The sequence below is a fragment of the Pteropus medius genome, unplaced genomic scaffold, assembly GCF_902729225.1.
Source record: "Pteropus medius unplaced genomic scaffold, Ma_sr-lr_union100, whole genome shotgun sequence".
NCBI lineage: Eukaryota > Metazoa > Chordata > Mammalia > Chiroptera > Pteropodidae > Pteropus > Pteropus medius.
The window spans coordinates 34,868,165-34,887,157 of NW_024351730.1; the positions used below are offsets into that span (position 1 = coordinate 34,868,165).

The 18,993-nt window shown below is 32.3% G+C and overlaps 1 protein-coding gene and 1 non-coding gene across 2 annotated transcripts in view; one reads left to right on the forward strand and one right to left on the reverse strand.

Annotated features, from left to right (window-relative positions):
* The window catches only part of MMRN1 (multimerin 1), a 61,773-nt gene extending 55,907 nt beyond the window's left edge, over window positions 1–5,866 (forward strand). The window contains exons 8-9 of the mRNA XM_039845717.1: window positions 3,813–3,953; window positions 5,129–5,866. Of these exons, the coding sequence (XP_039701651.1) occupies window positions 3,813–3,953; window positions 5,129–5,550 (563 nt within the window). The 3' untranslated portion in view covers window positions 5,551–5,866. The remainder of the gene's footprint in view (window positions 1–3,812; window positions 3,954–5,128) is intronic.
* LOC120588669 (5S ribosomal RNA) lies at window positions 71–189 on the reverse strand. The gene has a single exon (XR_005649270.1). It is a non-coding gene; the product is annotated as a 5S ribosomal RNA (ribosomal RNA).
* Window positions 5,867–18,993: the final 13,127 nt, after the last annotated feature.

The window sequence follows — 18,993 nt, forward strand, 5'->3', positions numbered from 1 at the left end:
AACCCTTGGTTGATCTCACAGATTGCAAGGACTTTCTCAGCTTACAATCTTTTATTTTTCTATTTTTTTACGCCTACAGCACCTGGTCTTCCTAGGTGGTCTCCCATCCAAGTACTAACCAGGCCCAACCCTGCTTAGCTTCTGAGATCAGATGGGATCAGGTTTGTTCAGGGTAGCATGGCCATAAACACTTATTCATCGTTAAAAACATATTATCACTTCTATATGTCAGGCATTGTGCTATTCAGTGGTGACACGAAGTTTAGTAAATAAAGGAGCTGAGTCCCGACGTCACAAAAGCTCACACTCTAGTTGGCAGTAAGAAGGACATATGAGCAATTACAATTGAGTGTGATAAATTCAACAAGAAAACTTCTGAAGCTCAGATAATATTAATTAATAAAGTTAATGTAATTTAGTCTTTTGACAGGGATGGAAAAGATGTCAAAAAGAAAATAATGCTTCATTCGAGTCTGATTTTTGTTGCTAATTCAAGAATAAATTGCTTATTGAGCACAGATATGTGCAAGAACTTTTAAAGGTACCTAACTATTTTTTTAAATTTTAGAAATAAAGGAGAAAAATGCAAGTCAGGAATGCACAAAAGTAGAGCTGTAGCCAATTGTGTAATGAAGTACAAATAGTTTCCATTGATAAATCAGTGCCAACCACTCTTAAGTCGTCTTTTGTAAGACTGCATACCTGATGCTGATTCATTAAGTATTTTTATCAATGACTTGGATGAACACATAAATTTAGAAATAATAAAGCTGGGAAGGGTGGTTAAAACATTGGATACAGAATTAAAACAAGGAACAGAGATGATAAATCAAGTGTAAGATACATTTACTTATCAGTAATAATTGTGAATTCATGTTAAAATGAGTTAAATAAATATGGAATTTTAGAGATCTTTAGTGACATCAGAGCATAGAATACCTGTTAGGGCACAATGTGATACAGATGCAAAAATAGATAGACAATGAACACTTAATGCTTATGTCACGTTAACAGAAGTGTAAGGTCATTTCTTTATGACAATTGTTATCATAGCCTGCTCTGATTGGACTCAGTTCACAATATGTCCAGTTCTGGGAGCCATGGGCATCATTTTATGTACTGTAATGTAGATTATTTTGGCAGAGACTTGAAGACTAGAGATGTCTAAAATATCAAGGAAGGCCACGAAAGGCACTTAAAACAAAAGCAGCAGAAGCAAGTGGAGACCAGCAGGTAAGGTATCCTGGACAAATAATCTGTAGGTACCATAATAGATGTCCTAGTAGGAAAACCATACATAGTCTTAGCAAGTTTGAGCTACTACAGCAATAAGAGAAAGTGCTGGCTGCCAATCAAACTCAAGTGGACCCTTCCTCCAGTGACCTTACAAAGGAATTGAAATAAAAGGCAAAATGGCACCTTCCAAGATGACTCAAAGAAGGATAAAGAAACAAGACCCCATTTCTAGAAGTAATGGAATAGAAGGAGGAGAAAAGAGGACTTGCATCCTGGATGTTAAGGAGACATACAGGCCTGGTCCTCTAGAATCACAGTAGAGCTAATAGCAATGCAGAGAAATACATTACTCACCGTTTCTCAAATTTTCCTGCCTAGAACAGGTTTGATCTCTGATTCATGGGCAGGGCAGAGTCTACAGGTGAAAGTGTCATTTGCCCAATGATGAAAATAAGAATTTCTAAGCTGATAATTTTTCTAAGCATAGATATGTTTCTAAGCATAGATAATTCGGTGTTCTCCTAACTGCACTGCAGAGTTCATTCATTCCTAGTGAAACACATTAATTGAACACTGTCTTATGAGTTGAATACCATGCTAGATTCAGAGAATGTGAAAACAGATGAAACTAGTGCTTTGAAATAAAGACCACATTTTTATAGGTAATAGAGAATCATTAAAATTTATAAAGCCAGCAAGTAATGAACTAGGTTTTAGAATCAGCTAATAGCAAATGGAAGGGTTTAATAACCTATTTGCGTGGTTGAGTAATGAATGATGTTAAAAAAATATAGGCCGATTTGAAACATTTGTTAAAAGATATTAATTGGAAAAATGTTTTATGGGAAAATAGAGTGAATGTATCAATAATTTAAGTCAATTTCTCATTGCATAAGTAATATATATTTTCTTGGCAAAAAATTCTAAAAATAGAGGCACACAGTTTGGTCAAATTTTATGTGAATCTGAATTAGTTAAATGTAAAGTAGAATGTATATGAAATATTTATAGATCTCACTTCTTGAGAAAAGTGTTAAAGCAAATAACCATAAATTTAAAAAAACAGTGAAACGAGTGAATTGTAAACTGTTTACATTATTGCCACAAGGTGGTGCCATAGTGGTAACTGTGGCCAGTAATGTAAGTGTTCTTCCAAACTTTTCTCTGTTTGCATAATTATGTATTATATTTATAATCATACTCATAATTTGAGGCTTTATAAGTAAATGAAAATTTTCTGTATATCTAATGTGCAAACTGGAACTTGCTGTCTTCAGTAAATCAAATATGTTGGGGATCCATTTCATTCTTTAACCGCTGTCTAATATTCCTTAGTAAAAAGATCTGTAATTCATTTAAGTTTCGTATCAATGGTCATTTAGGTTTCTTAAAATTTTTCACTAATGCAAATGATGTTACAAAGAACATTCTAGAACAGTTATCTTTGCAAACATAAGCAAGTGTGTCTGGAGTACATATTCTACCAGGAGAAATTTCTGTCTCAAAGCAAGTGAACTTTTGAATTCTGACAACTGTAGTCAAATGGGTCTATTTAAAGGTTCTAACAATTTAAGCTCTAGCCAACATTGTGTGCGAACACTCGTTTTTTTCTCATACCACCAATACTGAATATTTTCTATCTTTATAAATGTTGCTACCTGATATAAAAATGATGGTGGTGGTAATTTATCATTCCTTCATTAGTAGTAAGGTCGAATAGGTTTTAAAATTTTTTGTGAATTTTTGTGTTTTTTGTTTAGCAATTTGCCAGCTCATATCATTTGCCACTTTTACTTTTTTCAGGGAGTTAATTTTTTTCTTTTGGATTGGTCAGAACTTTTCATATGTTATAGATATTAGTCATTAGATTGAGTTGTCTGATACTTTTTCCTCCTAATCTGTCATTTATCATTAAACTTTGATAACAGGGCTTTCATTGTAAATGAGTTTTAATTCTTAGGTGTTCAAATGTCAGGAATTTTCTCTTATGGCTTCTGTTGTTTTGTGTGTGTGTGTGTGTGTGTGTGTGTGTGTGTGTGTGTGTGTGTGTTGTTTTACTTTGAAAGAATTTTCAAAAATTTTAAAGCTCTACAAAATTATTTTTTTATTTGACTGTAATATAATCATATGTGTTTTTTCAACATTTAGTATTTTTGTATATATGGAATCTGTTTTAATGGATATCCAATTATCTGAGCATGATGTATTAAATAGATGTTTTGCATCTCCAATGATTTGAAATATTATCTTATTCATGTACCAGTTCCAAATACTCATGATTTTGTGATCAGATCATCTGTACTGTTCTGCAGTTGACCAAAATCTTAACATTTCCACACAAATAAAGGCAATGGATCACAGAATTATCTCTACTTCCAAGAAACAGAAAAGAGAGCTCAGAGAGTTAAGGGTTTTGCATGAAGTCCTGTAACTGCATTAGTGGCCAACTTGGGCCTGAGAACCCGTTTTTCTTATTTCTTAGTATTTTTTCCCATTCTACTGTAAACTATGATTTGAGATCAACAGAAAATATGTCACTTTTACCCTCTTTTATTTTGATTCATTTTCAATAACAGAGGAAGCCTGCAGTAAATCCCCATGCCAGAACGGGGGCACATGTATAAATGAAAGAGCTAGCTTTATCTGTGCATGCCGACATCCTTTTACTGGTCACAACTGTACTATCAAGCTGATGGAAGAAAATGCTTTAGCTCCAGGTAAGAAAGTGCATACACCCTTGGATTTGTTAATTCATAAAAAAAAAACATTTTTTGAAAATATTTACAAATGAATATTTAAGCCTTCTTAATCTGAACTCTTATGAGAATTAATTCCTTTAACTGCTAAAAGTTATTGAATAATGCACATGGTTTACAAGTGGAAATGTCTTTGTCAGGTAAATTTGTATTAATATACATTTGTTGAAATTTTCAAAATTGGTATAATAGAGACAGGGGTGTTTTTTTCTTTTTCCTTGTGCTTCTTAAAGGAAAATACAGATGTATATACCTGACTGGTGTAAACACTTTCTCCTCAAACAAGTTGTTAAAGAATACACTTTCGATTCATATCAGACATGGTCATTTAAAAGAAGCTTTAATAAGAGCTTAGCAGCATATTTGCCATAAAGATTAAACTAATAGTGCCTTTTGACTGGGTGAGGACTGTAGAATAAGATGCCTCTTTTTGTCCACTTCATAATTATTGGTTGCTATAAATTTACTTCAAAAGTGTACCTGATTCTTTATACAAGAAAATATATGCAACATTTAAAATATATTCTCTTTAATTACAGCAAAAACATTTTAAATCAGGCTTTCCTAATATGCTGCATAATGAAGAGTAAATTTTTTAGTCTATTTTTACATCTCAGCCAAGTACAATTGGCATTAATTACATAGAAAATTCCTTTTGTCTTCTCTATAGTTCATATGACTTCATTTGGTTTCCGTTTAGCCTCTAGAAACTGTTTGACAAGGTGCTGGAAAAATTTTTTCTACATCATGTCAACTTCAGTTCCTTCAAGGGTTTTTAAAACATTCTGGCATACCATAATAATCATCGAATGCTTTGAATTTCTTTATCTCTGGAGAGATCAAAGCAACATGCAAATTAATCTTAGAGGCACTTTTATGAAGGAGGTATCAACTGTCGTTATCATTCTATCCTGATTTAAATGGAGAAACTGAGGCTCAGAGAGGCTAATTGATTTTGGGCAACTTAGCCAAGAGAAGAGGCAGGCATCCAGACATGCCTGTCCTTGTTAAATCTGATGAATGACTTTTTTCTTTCTGCTAACCATTTTTGTAACAGATAAAATGATAGAGATATGAGAACAGGCAAAACAAGACAAAAACATGAAAATTAACTTTTCACTTTTTTCCTCTAACAGATTTTTCCAAAGGATCTTACAGATATGCACCAATGGTGGCATTTTTTGTATCTCATACATATGGAATGACTACACCTGGTCCTATCCTATTTAATAATTTGGATGTCAATTATGGAGCTTCATATACTCCAAGAACTGGAAAATTCAGAATTCCATATCTTGGGGTGTATGTTTTTAAGTATACCATTGAGTCATTTAGTGCTCACATCTCTGGATTTTTAGTGGTTGATGGAAGAGACAAGCTTGCATTTGAATCTGAAAATATTAACAGTGAAATACACTGTGATAGAGTTTTGACTGGGGATGCCTTATTAGAATTAAATTACGGGCAAGAAGTGTGGCTGCGACTTGTAAAAGGAACAATTCCAGCCAAATTTCCTCCTGCTACTACGTTTAGTGGTTACTTGTTATACCGTACATAAATTGGTATGAAAGACAGACTATCACCTTTACTCAGAAGCAGCCAGTGTTTTTATTTATCTTTGCATGCACATCTGTTCTGTTTTTTAGTTTTCCTACATGTAATGAAAAACAACTTCTTTTTTAATGTGAGTAAGTCTGTATTTGATATAATCAAATTTGTATATCTTTTGGATAACCTATATATGATGTTCTTGGTCCCTAAGAGATTTAGTGGCACAGAAAACAAAATGAATGTGTAACTATTTTTGTTTTCTCATATTATGTCATTTAAATGTAAAGTAATATTCTAAACTGGAAATCACTCAATATTGTCAGTCACAGTAGTCTTTTTAATAAAACATTAACTTGTATTATTCCTTATATATATAAATGTATAACATATATTTCCTAAATTCACAAATTCAAATAAATTAGTCAAAGACCAAGAAGTGTGTTTTTTAAAATTTGATTTTTACTCCTTACTGTTGATTTGATCAATTTTATATACTAAAATTTTTATTTGTAATCAAAAATATAAAGTTGAGTTTGGCACTTGATATATACTTAACTATTGTCCTCTTCCTGTAATGAGGTTAAAGTAAAAATTGACAAATATTTAAACATTTACACTATGTTGAAGGATATATAAGTGGACCTTTTACCTGCCTCCATTATAGCATATCTACAGGAAAAAAAAAATAAAATCTTCCTCATAGGATGTCCTTCTGCAGCAGCACCTGCAGACTTGTCCAGATTTTTATACAGAATATGTAATACTCCATAGAAACACTAGAGTTTATGAGATGCTCTCTATGCCTAGATTCTCTTCTAAGAAACTTACATGTCATATCTCATTGACTCCTCACAGACTCATATAAAGTGGGTATTATTGTCACCATTTTTATAGTTGAAGAAACGGAGAAAGAAAGATTAAGGATGGACCAATCTCCACAACTAGTAAGAAGTGAAGCAGAATTTAGAATCATACATCCTTTCTAAACTATACTGTCTCCTATAGGGGTACTACAATTTATTTACAAATCCCTTATCAAAAGTCGCTGAGATTGTCTCTAGTGTCTCCAAGACTGTTTACTACACCCTTAAAAATACATTCCATGCATATTCAACAAAGTATTTTTGAAGAATAGATTCCTACAGGTAACAGTAAAAGTAACAGTAAAAAATTGGGGGTATACAAGCATTTTTCATGAATTAATTTATTGAATGCTTACTATGAATTACATATTAAACCTATGAGATACATACTATATATTATGATCCTCTTTCCACTGATAAGAAACAGATACATACAGAATAAGTCATTTTCCTGATATTGTAGCAAATTACAGAGAATTTCTGGAACAAAGGATAAGCATATATTTTTATTTTGATAAGTACTATCAAACTGCCCTTGAAAAGATTTGTACTAACCCATAGTCCTATTTTGTTTATATAAAAGAGTGCTCTTTACCCACCACATATCCTCATCAAAACTCATTTTTTTAATACTGCCAATTTTGAAGGTGAAATTTCCTTGTAGCAGAATTTCAATTTTTTTTTTTAATTTGCTGCAACTTGAAAGCATATGTCCAAAGACTTATACACAAATGTTCACAGGAGCTTTATTTGCATTAGCCAAAAATTGGTACCAGTCACATGTCCAGTAACAGATGAATGCTTAAGCAAACTCTGGTACATTCATATAGTAGAGGACGGTGAAGTAATAAAAAGAAATGAAAACACTCTACAACACATGAAACTCATAATAATTATGTAAGAGATTTCAAACTGTAACCTGAAGAACCTTAGCCAACTTAGCGGAGAAGCGTGAAGTGAACATATTTTTAAAAGTTGAGATATAATTGGCATATAACATTATATTAGTTTTAGGTGTATGACATGATGATTTGATATATGTACATATTGTGAAATGATTACCACAATAAGTTAATAGGTATTACCTCACATAGTTATATTTTTTCTTGTGATGAAACTTTTAAAATCTATTCTCTTGGCAACTCTCAAATATATGATACAGTATTGTTATCTTTGGTATTGCCTATCAGAGTATCTCATGTTGAGCCAAAACAGCTGGGCATTCATATCCCAGCCTCACTCAGTAGACACAGGCAGCCAGGGAAGATGTGAGCTGGATGCGAGAGATGGAGGCTAGATGACTGACAATTTCTATTCTGTGTAAATGTGCTGTTTTTAAAAATATTTAGAAATTTTTGATAGTTTCTTTAGTCCCTGCCGAAAATTGTATTCAATTTAAACTGTTTTTCATTTTATTTCTTTAAGGACTTATAGGCTAAATAAAATTTCTGTCTTACAAATATACTTTTCAACATAGAGTCTAGTGATTTTAATATACTGGTTTTTTTTTAATATTAACAGAACAGAAAGAAATAAGTCATTTGACAATACTTGTCATTGCCATACACAAGTTAGTTAAGCAATTTTGTAATTAGTAAGAACATTTAGCATTGGTGTTTGGAATTTTAGTATTACTACTATTGTTTACTTTTATAAGTATTTGTAGAAATACACAAATGACAATTTGTCACTAATAGCCAAAAAGCATTGTAACAACTTTTAAATTGCTATGATATTGTTTGGCTATTTTTTTTAAATCCATACAACATAAGACAATTAATTTAGTAATGTATTTCTAATTGTCATGATCAAACTTTCCCATGTGTATAAAATACAGCACTAGGATTTTCTCGATTTCTCCTATGGAAACAGCACATTTTCATATATTTTATAGATTGAATTCCAGAGCACTTCTCTTTCACCAGACCTTCCTGCCCAGCAAGCTCCTGAAGTACACTAAGGCTGTAATTACTAATGACAGTCTCATATCCATTCATTCATCAATTATTTAGTAAATTCCTACTGTGTGACAGGCAGGATAAATCACATAGAAAAATAATATAAAAATAAATATTAAGTAAATCAGTACAGACAGATGCTGCATTTGAAATACATTATCCAGAGTCCTGAGGGTATTTACTACCACCGAAATCATTAGTTGCTTAGTTAGAGTGGAAATGTATCTTTAATAACCACCCCCTCTTTTTTCTACACATCCGACTAAACTTTCATTACCTCCTTTTGGGTCACTCCGGAAATTGAAGAAGTTCAGATTCAAAGCAAAGTATGCTTAAATTGCTCTTCCTTACTTTCTTTCACCAGTCAAAGCTCTCATTTTGGAAGAATGAGCTAATATCACTTGGGCATTAAGAAATTATTAAAATAAGCCATATTGATTTGAGGTTGACTAGCCTATTTAATTCTCTTAGAGGAGATTTTTTTTGTTGTTCATCTATTTCAAAATATAAATTTACTGAATCAAATGAATTTCTAATTTGTATAAGTTCAGTTACATTATATATAAACATATCATTTATAAATTAGATATTTATATCATATATACATTCAGTTAATTGTATACATATGTAACTTAAGGTTTTAATTTATTCAACATATAGCTAACATAAATATATATTTTTATCTAATATACATAAATATCTATAATAAGATATAAAAACACAAGTTTTTTCCCCATGCACTTTTTATTTGTCTGACAAAATGGGTACACAACTTGGTACATTTTTATTAATTGTTATATTTACTAGTGTCAATTTTTTCACACTAGAAATTAGTTGAGTAATAGTCTTTGTCTTTATCAAAGGCAATTTTTAATGTAACACAATTTACCTTATTATTCAAAACTGTTTGCCTATACTCTATCCTTGCAAGGCGTGTTTGAGACACATTAAAGCAGAAACGATAGTCCTGTCCTTAGAGAGTACTTTCAGTTGGGTTGATCTCCCCTGTTGAAGGCAGAGATAGGTGCGGCCTCAGTGGTGTAGAATCCAGGGTTTCATCAATGAGCCCGGGAATATTATGAAGCACCTTACCTTGTGAGCTTTTATCACAGCTCAGTGAGAATCTTCAGTGAGCTATACTGTATTTGTGTCTAGAGAAAACAATCGCAAAGTAGTATTCATTTCTCTGGGCTGATATCCTAATTAAACAACCTCAAACTCTGGAAAAAGTTCAAATTTTGGAGTTTTTATTGCATTTATTTATGGATTGTTTCATGAATTGTCAAAGCCCAGGCTTTAGTCAAATGTTTTCCAGATACCAAGTAGCGATATTTAGAATATTTTTAAATGTCATTTCCACAGCTTTATAACTGTTAGTCTATAGCAAATCCTGGTTATAATATGATTTTCTATTAATAGTTAGATTCAGATAAATATTTATATTAAGCCCACTGATGATTACAGTGAAAATGCTACAGGACACAACCTGGAATCAGTGGGGTTTTTTACTACATTTTCAGCATATTTAAATCTAAAGCCAAAAATTTGGATTTAAATATATATTTGAATTTACTATTTTTTAGATTCAAATAAATATCATATTGAGTCCACTCAAGTTAAGAGTAAAAGTACAATACATTTGCAACAACATGGATGGACCTGGAGATAATCATGCTAAGCCAAATAAGCCAGACAGAAAAAGTTGAAAATCACATGATATCATTTATATGTGGGATGTAAACCAAAAAACAACAAATGAACAGGACAAACAAACAAAGACTCATGGACATGGACAATAGACTAGTGGTTACCATAGGGGAGGAAGGAGGTAGAGGGGAGAGGTAGATGGAGTGAAGGGGGTCAAATATGTGGTGACAGAAAGAAATCTATCAGAGTTGAACACACAATGTAAATATGCATATGCCTTATTGTTAAACTGTTCAGCTGAAACTTACCGGATTTCATTAATCAATGTCACAATGAATAAATAAATAAATAAATAAATAGATAAATAAATAAATAAATAAATAAACAAACATCCTCCCCTGCCAAAAGAAAAGAACGAAAGTACAACATGACACAACCAAAGGGTGTCTTCTTATAAATATTACTCTGCTTACTTTAGGCACTAATGAATGAATTGACTAATTAGATTCTTTTTACCAGAATACAGACAATTACAGATAGATTTTGAAACTTTTCCTATCCTCATTGACCTTTGCTGTCACCATCATAACCACGAAAACATTAATTGTGTAAAATATGTATAAAGAGGACTACATGTCTATTTCTTCAAATATATGACATCTTTTGATTAAGGATGACATTAATTTATCAGAAAACACATATAGAAAAAATTCATTTATTTGTACTTCCTAGCCATTTCCAAAAATAATCTGAGGTGGCTAGATGGATAATACAACATATGATAAGAAAAATATTAAACTTTGACAAAGATAGTTGCTACTTATACATCAAATATATGTCAAGAACATGTGCTTTTTTAATCCTGTTTAGAGATATATTCACACACATTAATTTTCATAATTTATCATAATCTTGCTGTTAATAAAGAATATCCTACAGAGAGGCTCCCGTATTCTGAACCCTTTTTCTGATTTCTCACTGTACCTTATTCCTTATTTTACCATTGAAGATTTGCTATTTAACAAACATGTTTAGATCTTTTTAATCCTGCTAAGGAGGCAGCTAAATAGTATGGAAGTTATTCTGTAGATGAAATTTAAAAGACCCTCCAGAGATTGCAATTCTTTTTATTGTGATTTTCATTGCCCTTTCTAAAATCTCATCATTACATTTTTTGAATCATGATTCTATTTCATAAACTCTAATTCTATTTTCTTTAAATGGTCAGCACACTAACGGATCATCAGTGGGTTCTAGCCTACCATGGAGCTCTATATTAACAGCAAACTATGACCTCTGTGGCATACAATGAATGAAAACAATAAACAAAGACCATGACTGCATTTCTGTATTATTTTGGTTTCTCTCTTCCAATGTGGTATAAAGTAAAACATGTTTGAGAAAATGACATCATTATCAACAGCACCTATATATCCTAGAGGCATTCTTGAAAGTCATAAAAGAATCTATACTTTCAAATTTAAAAAATATAGAGCAGATATCGCTGGAGCAGTATTGGTATCTGAAAACTGATTCTGTGGTCTATTCTGGACAATGGGCAGACTCAGATACCCATAGGGCACCTTAGAATTCCATGAGACTGGGTCCCAAATGCCTATCAATAAAGTTATTGGTGTGGTAGCTAGTGGAAGAACACTGAAATCAGTAAATGCAGAGAACATGCATGGAATGTGAAAAGAATTAAATGTCTTGAATTCATTAATTAAATTTTAGTAATTTAGAAAATTTCCAGGTAAAATTTATTTTACTCACTCTAATGGAAACATATTTGAAAGTGTATTCACCAACCCAAAACTATTCCTAATTTCTCTTTTTTGAATCTAGAAAATTAAAATGTAATATCTATTTTTGGCTAATGTTATCTTTGATAGAGGCTTTAGACCTATGATAAAGACATCAAAATTTCTTAAAATGTTATCATTCTGGGCCATAACAACCAGCTACTATATGCCCTAGCTATGTCCTTAATACACTGATGCAGTTTTGCCACCAAGATACATCTTTTTCACATCATTGGAAAAATTATCTTGGCAAGAGATTTTGTGAGTATCCTATTTGTACTAGGGCTAAATAGTTACTACCTCAGGAAGAAAACTTTTTCAACAGTAAATAATTATGCAGAATCTGATCTGTCATTCTCTTTTGGAAGTACACATCACTGCAAGTTACTAATTTTACTACAACACTACAGTTTAAAAACCATAACATTATTCCTCTCCTACAATTATAAAATCAAAAACAACACAAACTACAGGAAGGAAATACCTGAATATTTTTTTCCCTATTTCTTCTGACAGCTATCTGGCAGAACTTGTATGACCAAGACAAAAGAGGAAGAAGAACAAAAAGAAAGAGCAAAACAGAAATAAAATAGAGGAAGAGGAAAAAGAGTGGGAGAAGGAGGATGCCAATGAGAGGAGAAAGGCAGTAAGAAGGAGAAGGAGAAAAAACTAGATTCAAATTGAGAGATAGAGTATGGCCAGATACAGGATGAGAAAGTGTGGAAGAGTGAAAACAATCTGAGAAAAAGCTACTGGTACCATTTCATTCGTTTCCCTCTAGGCTGAAAACTAGCAGAGCAAACCTATGATAAGGAAATTGCTACAGTTTCTATTCACTCAAGCTAGCATTTTGAAAAGCTGTGCATTTGTCTTGAAAAAATTTTAGAACATACATTGCTCTTCTGATTTTGTGGAATGCTAATCTCTAAGAAATGTAACTCTAGCCTCACAGACTAGGAAGGAAAAGGACAAGGATTACTTTGTAATTCCAAAAATTGTGGTTATGTGGTTTCATTTTATTTCTCTCTTATTTCTTGAAACTAGGCAATTTGTCTAATGAGAAAAAAATTTACCATTCCCACAAATTTTCTTTTAATGGTATCAGTGTGTTTATTCAGCATACTTCTTAAAGTCCTGTGAGGCAGCTTTGCATATTAAAACAAAAGGCATGAATGAGTAAAATGGGAATATTCTTAATAAATAGTGCTTAAGTTCCAGTAATGGAATTGCCAAGTTTCTACACTGATATTGTTGCTGAATAAATGTAAGAAGTTAGCAAATGGAGCTCTAAAAGTTAAGAAAATGTTTTCTGAGCTCCAAAAGTTAAGAAAATGCTATAAATTTTTAAAAGATGTCTTAGAGTAGTAACTTTAAAACAAATCTGCTTTGAATTCAGATTGATCTTAATATAAAGTATGTCTGTATAGATACATTGATTAGAAAATAATTTGTAATGTATACTTTTTTCTCTCCTAAACAGCTCTTAAAAAGTAAGAGAAAATAAATTTCCATCTGTAAGGGAGGAAAAATAATCTTTCTTCTACCTTTTTAAATTCTTCTGGCTGGACTAAATCAAATTAACATGAGACAAATTAACAGGAGAAAATGACCAAATTTATTATGTATGTATGTACTGGATTTCTCCAAAAATGTGGGACCTGAGGACAGAAGCAGCGAAGGCCAAGGAGAAAGCAAGGGTAGGGGTTTGGGATTTTAAAGGGCAGAAAGGCAATCTGCGTGGAGATAGAAAAGCAAATGTTTGGTAATCAAATGTTTGCTGGGCCATTTTTAATAATGGGACACATAGAGGACTCTGATCAAAGGGACCTTGCTAAGTTCCTCCCTATCTATCACACTTAGTTTATATTAAACTATGATTATTAATGATAATAGCTCTCTTTCTGGAGCAGGACTTCTATTGAAATTCTTTTAGGTAGTATGGGGGAAGGTCAAAGCTTTTTTCTGAATCTTTTGCTTCTTAAAAATAACTAGCTTAAAATAATATCTTAAAAGGCATATTTTATAGTGGTAAACTGCTTCCTTTCACACTTAAAGTAAAATTTTATTGATTTTAGCTCATATCTCTTTCGTAAAAGAAGAGATAAACAAATATTTTATATATATGAGTGTATATATAAACACACACACACACACACACGCATATATATATGCGTGTGTGTGTGTGTGTGTGTGTGTGTGTTTATATATACCTTGGAGAAACAAGGTTCTTTACAAAACCTTGGAGAAACAAGGTTCTTTACAAAATCTCAGCACATATAAAAGGTACATTCTTCTGATTTTCCTTTCCTGAAATGTAACATCATCAAAAATTAAAATGACAATTTTTTAGAATAAATGGAAAGATATTCTGGAAGGTATACTATTTTGTTTTCCAACCCAAAGAAATAAGGGCAATTCTATTCTTTTTTTTTTTTTTTTTTTTTTTTTGCTCACTTTACATCTTATTTGACCCCTAGATTCACCCTCCTTGTGTTTCTCTGCATCCCCCTATATTTCCTCAGGAGCCTCTCAAACTGTCCCAGGTGCAGACAAATGGCGGTTTGCATTACCTGAGAACTAGCCAAGACCTAATTGCCTCTCCCCAGGTCCCATTGGCATGGACTTTTATTCATTTCTCCCCGACTTCCATTCCTTTTATATGAAAGCAAACCTCAAGGCAGGATGTCACCTTCTCATTACCCAACAGCTTGATTCTCTACAGTGAGCCTCTGAATGTCAGCAGGAGAACGTCTGGCCTTGCAAGTGGAAGCAAAAGCTTTGGTCTTTTCATTTTTATGATCTTGCTTCTTCTGTGTCTCCCTTCTCTTTTCCCTTCTCTTTCCCTTCTCCTCCTCCTCCTCCTTCTCCGCCTTTTTCCGTCTTCTTTTTGTTTTCTAACTGCCAGTATTTTCTCTACTAATCTCTGCATTCTTCGTTCACTTTCACTTCATCTCTTTCTTTTGCTCTCTCTTATTCTCCCTTCTCCTTCCCGCCCTCCATTTCTTACACACATTTTCATAAACTATCATTTATAGAATGTGCTGATTATAAAATCCTGTGACACCTTTTTCCTCTTTTATTTTTTGCCACGTATTTTCTCAGATCAAATAATTAGAAACACTCCCTACGAAGTACTATGTTTTCAATGGAATTTATTTCCATTGTATAGAGTACTGAATCAGGCCTAAATTGTATTTTTTTGATAAAAATATTATTGTCAATGTGCTACTCAGTAGGATTCTATAATTATCTGAATAAACTAAATTAAACTGCCATCTGAGTAGTACATTTCAAAGAAATAATTTAACATTATTATTTACAAATTATATACAGTTTTAGTATAGATGACATTTTACTTATTTAGGTGAAATACTTGTCATGTACAAAGAAACACTGAATGACAAAAAATTAATTTTAAAAAGGCCGTATCTATAAAAACAATAGCCATATTTATAATTAAGAAATATGAGAATAATGCACAACTAAATAAAATTATTTATAGTATGGAATAAAGAAATCCTTGGGGTAAATTAGCCACTATACAAAAACTGTTCCAGTCAAAAAATTTTCTTCCTAAGTATCAGAAGCCTTTTGAACGTGCAGGGCTCACACTGAAAATCAGTACATTTCAGTTGATGAAGATTAAGTATGATGAATGCTTGATTGTCTCAGATGAAATCACATGTGTTGACAACATCTGTTACAGCCTTCTTTCTTGTTATTTTATTGGGAATTTACAAGCTATTATAATTAAAAGAACATGATTAAAATTATAGACATTTTGCATAAAGAATACTTTACAGAGCTCTCTAAATAATCAAATCTATTTTGAAAATGACTGAAATTTTTAAAAAGAAAGGAAACTCTATATTTATTGCTTTTCATTAGAAAGAAACACTGGTATTTAGTATCTATATTCAGGCACAGCTCCCACTGGGTTGCGGGGAGAAGAATCTCAGAATTTGAAACCTGTAATACCCACTTATTTGTTATATTTATTAAAGCTATTTCACAAAGACTTAACATTGTTTTTTCTAGTTATTTTCAGTATCTGCAAGGTCCAACCAAATGGCCAACATATAGTAGACATTCATTTAGTGTTTGTTTACTAATGCTTGACTTGAAATAAGAGTGAAGTATTCATAAGGGCATATGTTTTAGGTTTGCACAAATATATCATGTTGCCTGAGAAAGTAACAAATTACTTCATATAATTGTGTAATTTAAACATGAAGCAATGTGAAATAGTAAGAGTAATATTAAATGTTTATAAAAACAATCTCCCTCATATAACTGGGGTTCCCTATAACCATTTGTCTGTTCAGTTTAACAATTAAACTAAATCTGGGGAACTGGATCAGCTCCACATAGAAGGCTACAAGAATCACTTGTAAACTACGGTTTAACTATTTGCATGTTACTTAAAGTTCTGATTCCATTAATTATTTACCATAAATCAATTTTTCTAACCAGAATTAATCACAGATTTAGATGCCAAAATAATCAGGTTTTAACAGGCTGTCAACAAGGCCTGTAGTCAGTTTTCAGTTGGTCAAACCCAAGGGTCACAGGTTATCTTACACAATAGGCAGTCTATTAAGGGTAGGGGATCTAAAGAGCATGGATTGACTAGGTTCAAATTCCCGTCACAAGTTATTTGATTTTAACTTTGCTGTGCTTCATTTTTTTAATCTGTAAATAGACATATAAATTGTTTCTACTTATTATCGGGATTCTTATATAGATTAAATATGGCAATGCAAGTAAAACATTCAATGCAATGATCAGCACAAAGCAAATACTCAACAATTGGCTGACACTATTATGCTAGAAGGAAGATTGTGAAGGGTAAAGGGGAATGCACAAAAAAGAAGAGGAGACATTAGCAAACTCTCACTAAATGCTTATGGTTGGATTAAAGTTTTAATAAAGAAAAGAGAGGCAACAAAATGAACAGAATTAGGAAAGTAAGTAAGTTTATGTAAATGGATAGGACAAAAGATACCATGTTATCAGAGTAAACTTGCATAGGCATCGAAAAACAGAGAAAAAAATAGATAAAAGTTAGTTTTGTGAGCTGGATTCATACTTCTGAAATGAAATATATCTCTAACATGAGTTAACACATCAATGTTTGGGGGAAAGACAGAAAAAGAGGGCATATGAAGAAGAAATGCAACAGGGAATTATTTGTTGAACTTCAGCTGCTGTATTAATTATTCACATTCATTTCTATTATAGTGATACAAACCTTGCAGGGGTGTAGAGAAGGCTTAACTACAAATCCTATGAAAAAAAATCATTGCCAAGATGAAAAAAGAATTTCTCACATAAATCGACTTTTAAAATCTATTTTAGACTGATTATTACCTTTTAAAATCACTTTTACCATAGTATTAATAGATTCTTTATGTACTGTATTAACCATAAATGTCAAAATAACTGTAAATGTCAAAATAACAGATCACATAGAAAAGTAGAAGTTAAATCTATAGATCTTCACAAGCTATTCTAAACTATCAAAATTGCATAAAAATTAAGAAGTCATTTTATATTGCTAGAAAATGTCTGCTTCAGTAGTGGTAAAATACTTCACTAAAATTTGATTGAGCTATCCTAAAGTAAGAATTTTCAAATGTTGGATTAAAAATATTCTTCCTCCACCCCAGCACGCTGGAAAAGACACTACAGAAAAAGCAGATTAATTTAAATGTTTTATTTAACTGGTTACAAGAAAGATTGTTTTGCTCAAAACCTGGCTCTGAGCATCAGTTTTATCTTCTGTAAAATGAGTAATACTAATAATATCTACCTCATAGGGTTGGTGCAGGGATTAAATTAATTAATAGATATAGATCATTTAGAATACTAGTTGGCACAGCAGTACTCTTGAAGTATTCACTTTTGCTATTTCTGGAATTCTTCAATTAAAGATTATGGCAACAAATATTTGCAATCTCGAAGGTAAAAAAATATGATACAAACTTTTAAGGTGTCAATACAATGTCGCTTAGAGCTATATACTTCAGTTTATTGTCTAACAAAATATTTGTTTCTAATCTCAAAGATTTTACTCGAAATAAAGATTTTGAGATTCTTAAAAAATCTCCCATGTAACAAACATAAGGAAAAAGCTACAGGAAATATTTTATTAAGAATCTCTTGAGTAAGCCCATGTGCAACAGAAACATTCAGATACTGAAATGAATTTCCTAGTCATGATTTTCATCTATCTCTGTTGCCCTTCCGAAGTTTTTCATATATGGTGAAGTTCTTCATTATGATACAGGTAAATCATAGATTTCAATTAATCCACAGGATTCCTACATGCTTAATTTAGTTGTCACTCAAGCACAAGTTTATAAACGATCTGTTTAGCTATTTTACAGAGTGATTAAATCCACCTGTGATGTTGTGATATATATTATAAAGACCAAATATATGTATATGTGTTGTGATATATATCACAATTATATATTATATCACAACATATATACATATATTTGGTCTTTATCTCTGGCTCCTGGCACAGAGCTCCTAAAACTTTTGTAAATTCCTAAGTGATCAAGGTGAGAGGAGTTTCTTTTGTTATTCATAAGCCCCTTTCAATCATACTTTAGTTTATGTTTATCAGATGACTGGTGGCTGGAGCCCCTAGATTGCTTCAGGAAAGGGGCTATTTGCCAGGAGAACCAACCCTGTGATTAGAAGGTTGAAACTTTTAGCCTGAACCACTGGACCTCTAGGGAAGCAAAAGGGGTTGAGGTTTAAGCTAACCACTAATGGCCAAGATTAAACAATCATGTGTAGACAATGGAACCCTGTAAGAACCTTAAATGAAGGTAGTTAAAGAGCTCCTCAGTTGATGAAGATGATACATGCGGGAGGATGATACACGCCAAACTTCATGAAATTAGAAGTTCCTGCACTTGATCCCTTCCAGACCTCTCACCCTACATAGCTCTTCACTTGTCTTTTGTCTGTGTCCTTTACAAGAAACTGGTAATAGTAAGTAGAGTTTTTCTCTGAGTTCTGTGAGCTATTATAGCAAATTATCAAACCTGAGGAGGGGGTCATGAAAACCCCAGTTTGTAGCCAAGTTGGACAGAAGTGTGGGTAACCTACTACAGGTGACCTACTACTACCTACTACTGACATCTAATGTGGAGTGAGGGGCAGT